The 7500-nt window shown below is 51.0% G+C and overlaps 1 protein-coding gene across 1 annotated transcript in view; it reads right to left on the minus strand.

Moving 5' to 3' along the window:
• Nucleotides 1-7500, minus strand: part of LOC122266855 (transducin-like enhancer protein 3) — a gene marked incomplete at its 5' end in the record, with an annotated part of 112766 nt that overhangs the window by 10281 nt on the left and 94985 nt on the right. The window contains 3 exons of the mRNA XM_086544947.1: nt 4884-5133; nt 5495-5833; nt 7206-7291. Of these exons, the coding sequence (XP_086401073.1) occupies nt 4884-5133; nt 5495-5833; nt 7206-7291 (675 nt within the window). The remainder of the gene's footprint in view (nt 1-4883; nt 5134-5494; nt 5834-7205; nt 7292-7500) is intronic.

Genomic DNA, 7500 nt, shown 5'->3' on the forward strand with positions numbered 1-7500 from the left:
ACTGGGGAGGGGAGAGAGAGGGAAGGGGGATTGATTGGGAACTAGAGAAGGGAGACGACTAGGGAAGGGGGCGTGGTATAAGGAGGGGGGGAATAGGAGAAGGGGGAGTGCTTTAGGCTTGCGGGGAATGGGGGAGGGGGTTCAAGGACTGAGGAAAAGGGGGGTTGGGGATAAAGAATGATGCTTTTGGGGTAAGGAAGAGCAAGAGAGGGGGGGGGAGGAGGAGGAGGAGGAGACTGTACCACATCATCAAGAAAACGAATCTATCAATAGACAAAACCTGATTCAACCCGACATAAACCCAACCCAACCAAAACCCCCCCCCCCTTATAAAAAAAAAAAAAAAAAAAAAAAAGTGACAAGACGCCATCCACATATCGGACTCCCAAATAAATGAATGAAGCTATTTCCCGCCTCGGTGACTTAGTGGCTTGTCACAGGCCGCGCTTGTAAATCAGCCAACGGATTCTCAATTAGCCACCGCCGCCCATGGGTCTGAATCATAACGCGCCCGCAACTGCGAAATAGCCGCGTCACGGGACTGCATCCTCTCTGCCGCACTCACTCTCCACGATGTTTATTTACTTACATGGTGGGCGTACATGTGCGTTTTGTTGGGATACAGACACGCGCGAAGAAACGCTTACTGTACTGGTGCGAAAGTGTATTCAATCACACATATGTACTTCTAGATGAATTTTTTTTTTCTTCTCTCTCTCTCTCTCTCTCTCTCTCTCTCTCTCTCTCTCTCTCTCTCTCTCTCTCTCTCTCTCTCTCTCTCTCTCTCTCTCTCTCTCTCTCTCTCTCTCTCTCTCTCTTTTCCTCTTCCCCTTCTATCTTTCCAATCTATCTGTTTCCTCTCAACATTACGTGTCTCTATTTCTCAATTATTTGCCTTCAAATATCACATTCTCCTTCTGCTTCTTCTCCCCTTTCTTTATGCTTCCCTCGTCCTATCTCCCCTCCTACCAACCTCTCTTTCTGATCTTCCTCTCTTTTCCGATTTCTGATTCAACCACTCCCCTCTCTATTCCCTTTCCCCTTCCTTCTTCCTTCTCCCTTCTCCCTTCCCCTCGCTCCACTTCAAGTCCTTTTTAACGCCATTCTACCCCTTTCCCCCATTTACTAAATAACCCCCTCCCCCCTCTTCCTCTCTCCTTCTCTCTTCCTCTCCCTCTCCCTCTTCCACCACCCGATATCCTCCGTCCCTCACTATCTTTCTCTCTCCTCTCTCTCTCCCTCTCCCCCCCTCCCCCCCCCCATAAGCGCCTGTGGCATGGACTGCAGATCCGCCACCGTGGTACGCTGTGGTATGCCGTGGTATGCCGTGGTATGCGCGCCCTCCGCTCCCCGCCCATTATGTAGATGGTCCCCCGGCGAAGTGGCAGCGCGTGGCATTGGCCTGGTATTTGGCACGCCTTGCTGGTATGTGCGTGTGCGTGCGTGCGTGCGTGCGTGCGTGAGGGCACATACGACGGGAATGGGAGAGGGGGTAGGAGGAAGAGGAAAAGCGTGGGGGGGGGGGGGCTTTGCTTAGTATGCAAGAAGTAATGAGTGTGGTAAATATATTGCGAAATGCATTCAGGGTTAATAATAATAATAATAATAATAATAATAATAATAATAATAATAACAATAATAATAATAATCATAAAACAATGATACTAACTATATTAAAGAATAAGTAATAATCATAAAATAATAATAATAATAATAATAATAATAATAATAATATATGAATATAAAAGATAATCTACGTAATAATTAATCGTTCATCCTTTTTGGCGTTCGTGCACAAGACAAGGTGATAACAAAGGCCTCGATAAGAAGCCAACCAAACGGAGAAACACATAAAACAAAACAATAATAATAATAAAAAAAAATAAATAAAAACACCAAAGATCAAGATAATAACAACAGGATGAAAAATACATCAAATAAAGATAACACACAAAACTCGTAAACAAGGGTAATATATATATACATATGTCAATAAAAGTTTAGAAGAATGACATATGAAGGACGACTACGCTACGATACTTAAGACAAGGCGAGATAACAAAGATAAGCAAAACGGGAATAACAACACAGAAGATAATAATCACAACAGCTCATCTGATAAACTGACTTACCTTGACGCTCTGGATTCACCATACACATAAACACACCACAACACAATACCTTATAGAGTGTCTAGGTCAACCAGACTCCCCCAGAAAAAAAAAAAAAAAATGAGATTGAATTTTTAAAAAGAGGTTTTGTTTGGACAGTGACAAGGTTACGGCGTTGAGCATCTTACGGAGATTTCCTTCCCTTACCTTCTTCATCAAGTGGGACTACTTGTCTTTTTGTTTGTTTTATCTTCTTCTCATTCTTCCCCTCTTCCTCTTTCTCTCTTTTCTCTTTCTCTTTCTCTTTCTCTCTCTCCCTCCCTCCCTCTCTCTCTCTCTCTCTCTCTCTCTCCCCCCCCTCTCTCTCTCTCTCTCTCTCTCTCTCTCTCCCCCCTCTCCCCCTCTCTCTCTCTCTCTCTCTCCTCTCTCTCTCTCTCTCTCTCTCCCTCTCTCTCTCTCTCTCTCTCTCTCTCTCTCTCTCTCTCTCTCTCTCCCTCTCTCCCCCCCTCTCTCTCTCCCCCCCTCTCCCTCTCTCTCTCCCTCTCTCCCCCTCTCTCCCTCCCTCTCCCTCTCCCTCCCTCTCTCTCCCTCTCTCCCTCCCTCTCTCTCTCTCTCTCTCTCTCCCTCTCTCCCTCCCTCTCTCTCTCCCTCCCTCTCTCTCTCCCTCCCTCTCTCTCTCCCTCCCTCTCTCTCTCCCTCCCTCTCTCTCTCCCTCCCTCTTCCTCTTCCTCTTCCTCTCCCTCTCCCTCTCCCTCTCCCTCTCCCTCTCCCTCCCCCTCTTCCTCTCCTCTCCCTCTCCCTCCCTCCCCCATTTTTTTACCAAGAAGAGAGGGAGAGGAACGGGCAAGTACGTTTACCTAAGACATACAAACATGGAGAACTTGATGAAGTTCACACAAGCGATGTTTGCCGATGTTTATCCTGCTAGACCGATGTTTGCAAAAGACGTCTTGGCAGAATTAGAATTTGCTAATGACAATTTTTTTTCTTCTTCTTCTTCTTTTAAAGAAACTCGTCGTCCTTTCCTCTTCTGGAGAGTCGGGAGGTGTATACATGTGACTCCTTTCGTCCCGTCCTTCGGAGTATTTTTTTTTCTCTTTTTTTCTTTACTCCCCCTTCGCTTCCTCTCTCTCTCTCTCCTCTTCTTCGGCTTCTATTCATCCCCTTTCCTCATCCCATTCCCTTTATTAACATCTATACCTCTTCATTTCCGTGTCATCTCCTCCTCGTCCTCGTCCTCTTCCTCTTCCCTGTCCCCCTCATCTCTTCTCCCCTCTCCCCTTTCGACTTCCCCCCCTTTCCCTCCTCTTACTACCTCTTCCTCTTCCACTTCCTCCCTCTCCCCTTCCCCCCTCCTCCTCCACGCCCTTCTTGAAATAAAAAAAAATAAACTGATAAACATGAGCCCCACGTCCCTTTTACCCCGCCTGTCCAATGACCCACCACCTCCCCCTCCCCCTCCCTCTCCCCCTTCCCTCCCTCTCCCCCTTCCCTCCGCCTGTCTACACTCTGGAGGCGTTTGATTTCCCCTCGACCCTTTCTTTGTCATCAAACAAGAAAAGTAGTTTTTTTTCAGCCTTTATTAGGTTATCTATTAGAGCCTCTTTCTTATTCTTTTAATGTTAAGATATATTTCTCTTCAACTCGGTAGTTCCTCTAGTTTTGACTTCCGGGGGTTGGCTAAATAAAAGTGTTACCCCCTATTGAAAAAAAAACAAGAAATAAAAAAAATCTTGCATAAAAAGCTACTGCCCTTATCTGGTCTAAAAAAAAAATCCCAGTCCGCGACTCCCGCCATCCAGGAGCTTCCTTATAAGGCCCCGAGGGAAGGGATTGAAGGGGCGAAACAGAATCTTGACGAAGGAGAAGATGTGAATGTAATCTGTCCCCCATTCACACTCATTCTGAGCGCATTACTATTCCGTTGTTCTTTCTTTTCTCTCTCTCTCTCTCTCTCTCTCTCTCTCTCTCTCTCTCTCTCTCTCTCTCTCTCTCTCTCTCTCTCTCTCTCTCTCTCTCTCGCTGAACACTTTTGCTCTTTCTCACCCACTACCATTCTTTATCCCTCTATATCTCCCCCTTGTTAACCCTCTTCCCCCCACCTCCCCTCCCCCTCCCCTCCTCCTCCCCTTCCCTCCAGAGACGGCACCAAAGGCCTCTCCCAAATCCCACAGGACGCGGTGTCTCGACACGACTAGAAGAGGCACTCCCCAGGCCGGGCTCGGTGTAGGCTCGCCCGCTAGCTAGCCCGTCCACAGGCGAACCAGCGAGTCTTCAGCGGTCCCGGGCCGAGGCTCCTCCTCGCTCCGAGCAAGACATAAAAGTCACTTACCTAGAGCCATAAAAAGCCGCTTTAGCACCTCTAACTAATGCTTGATTAGTCTTACCTAAAGGTTGACAAACGAGTCTCGCATAAAAAGGCAACTCGCAGTTAGATTGAGAAGTACACCGGGGAGGGGGGAGGGGGGAGGGGGCGAGCATGAGGTATCAAAGCAAAGCGGTTTTACACGGCTGTAACATACCTGTGGCACATAAAAGAGGGAGCAAATGCACGGGCAGTAAAGGACGCTGCAGAGGAGAAATTATATAACATGGGTGCAGAGAACAGGCTATCAGAGACACAATGGCGCTCACACGCCGAAAGGTAAACAAGGCGATACGCAAGCAGGACACGCACTCAGACAGGCATGAATGGCAGGTGCAGGCGCGCAGGCAACCACTTATCGTGACAGAGGCAAAGCTTATCAGGCCAAGGAGGAGAAAAGGACTTACTAGGCAGTCGAGCTGCGACACGGGCGTCTTGGATCCGGGCTGGCTGATGTCCCACACCTTGACGCAGCCCTTGCCGCCCGTGTACACGTACTTGGTGGGGTTGCTGATGGTGACGGCGCACACCACCTCGCCGTGATGCAGAGTGTTGATCTGCCGCGCGTGCCGAGGAATGCCCGGGGCCAACAACGCGTCGGGCGGGAATGGCACCGGCGCCAGCTGGCCCTCTCCGCTCACATGGAAGCTGTACGCCCTGCCCAAGACACACGCACGCTACGGTGAGTCACACTCCCACTTGTGTCTGAATTCAGCACGCTCCCACTGTCCCGGGCTGTAGAGTCGGGAACACTTAAGTTTGCCCTAGACCAAGGCTACCCCGGCTACTCATGACCCCTCAAGGAACCCATAAGAAATCTTCCTACAGACATGGATAAAATGTTAGTAATGGCAATGGCAAGTGAGTGGGAGGGCAAACTATGATATTCACGACTGCACAATCCCTTTATCTCCTTTTGTTCACTGCATATATTGCACTTGTGTCACTGAGGCACTGATCACAGAGGCACTGTTGGCACCATATGTCACGTTCAGGAGGGCAAGTGGGAGGTACTCACGGCTTGCCGCCCTGGAGGGCGTGCAGGGAGGACGTTCGCACGTGCATGTCCAGGGACGAGGGCGGGGCAGCTTGCGGGTGTGCGGGCGGCCTCGGGTAAGGGTAGGGCGCGGCAGACCCAGCGGCGGCGGCAGCGGCAGCGGCGGCGGCGGCTGCGGCTTCAGGTAGAGCGTAGCCGGGGGGGTAGGAGGCTACCCCGGGGAGGGGAGCTGCCTTGCCCACGGGCTTGACTGAGCTGGCGCCCGAGGACGTGGGCGTGGGCGTCTTAGAGTTGGGCGTGGCGGGCTTCTCCTCCTTCCTGGCCTGCGGCGTCGACGACGAGCTTCCGGAGCTCCGCGGACTGCGACCAAAACAGACAGTTAGTGGGACACGCGGGAGGTGGGGCTCTGGCGGGACACTAAATGGCTTGCAATGGAATCAAATCAAATGCAAGCAACACAGGTGCAACGTGAACAACTCCTCCTCTGATGCTCTCAACAGTCCTCGGATGCGGTTTTGAATAACCATACACATGGATTGAAATACATATACATACATATATATATATATATATATTCGTTCCTCAAACAAAATGATCATCTTGAAATCAGACACAAGCCGCCTTTACATGCAACTTAAGATAAAATCATGAATGGAAGCAACGGGGCTCCGTTCACACTAAAAGTAGTCAATTGTAATGAGTCAAAATAGACCCTCAACATCTGAACGTGTGTGTGTGTGTGTGTGTGTGTGTTTATCTAAGATTTCCCTCCCTTTCATACTCTTTTATTTCTTATCTTCTCTCTCCTCCCTTTCCTAGCCCCTATCTTATCTTTCCTTGTTCCTATCCTCCCTCATTCCTTTCTACTATTCACCTCCTACTCCTCTATCTTCCCGTCCCGTCTTTCTTCCTATTCACTTTTCTATCCTCTTCCTCCTCCTACTCCTTACCTTCTTCCTCCTTCTCCTCCTACTGTATCTGCGCCTTCCCATCCTTCTTTCCTCCTCCATCCCCTGCCCTTTCATCTTTTCATTCTATCCTCCTTCTCCTATCCCTCATCCACCTCCCATCCCCCCCCCCCCTGCCGCCTACTACTCCTACTCCTACTATTACTCCTACTCCTCTTTCATCTCCCTATCCCTTTTCCTCTTCCTCTCCCTATCCCTATCCCTCTCTCTATCCCTAATCCCCCCTCTCCTCCTCCTCCTCCTCCTCCTCCTCCTCCTCCTCCTCCTCCTCCTCCTCCTCCTCCTCCTCCTCCTCCTCCTCCTCCTCCTCTCCTACTCCTGTCCTACTCCTGTCCTACTCCTCTCCTCTCCTCTCCTCCCCTCCCCTCCCCTCCTACTCCTCTCCTCCTCTATCCTTCCTCCTCCTCCCCTCTCCTTCCTCCTCCTCCCCCCCCTCCTCCTCCTCTCCTCCTCTCCTCCCCTCCTCCTCCTCTCCTACTCCTACTCCTACTCCTCCTCCCCCTCCTCTCCTCCCTCCCCCTCCCCCTCCCCCTCCCCTCCCTCCCCCTCCTCCTCCTCTCCTCCTCCTCCCCTCCCCCTCCCCCCCCCCTCCCTCCCCTCCTCCTCCTCTCCTACTCCTCCCCTCCCCTCCTCCCCTCCCTCCCCCATCCCTCTCCCCCTACCCTACCCTCTCCCTCTCCCTCTCCCTCCCTTCCTCCCCCTCCCCCCTCCTCCTCCCCTCCTCCTCTCCCCTCCCTACGCAGTCCCCTCGAGCAGCAACCTACCTGACGGAGCCGAGGGGCGGCGTCTTCTTGGCGACTCCGTTCTCCCGCGGCGACGTGGTCCCGTTGACGGCGGGGCTCACGGAGTCCTGGTCGGGGGAAGAGATAAACAGGTGATGAGTAAGGGCGGCACTTTTATAAGGACGTTAGTCGCCAGGATTCATTTTCGTTTTTTTTTTTTTTTTTTTCTCTCTCTCTCTCTGCTCGGTCTCTCTCTCTCTCTGCTCGGTCTCTCTCTCTCTCTCTCTCTCTCTCTCTCTCTCTCTCTCTCTCTCTCTCTCTCTCTCTCTCTCTCTCT

Source organism: Penaeus japonicus, unplaced genomic scaffold, assembly GCF_977035675.1.
Source record: "Penaeus japonicus unplaced genomic scaffold, GWHDUDI00000001_assembly GWHDUDI00000015, whole genome shotgun sequence".
NCBI lineage: Eukaryota > Metazoa > Arthropoda > Malacostraca > Decapoda > Penaeidae > Penaeus > Penaeus japonicus.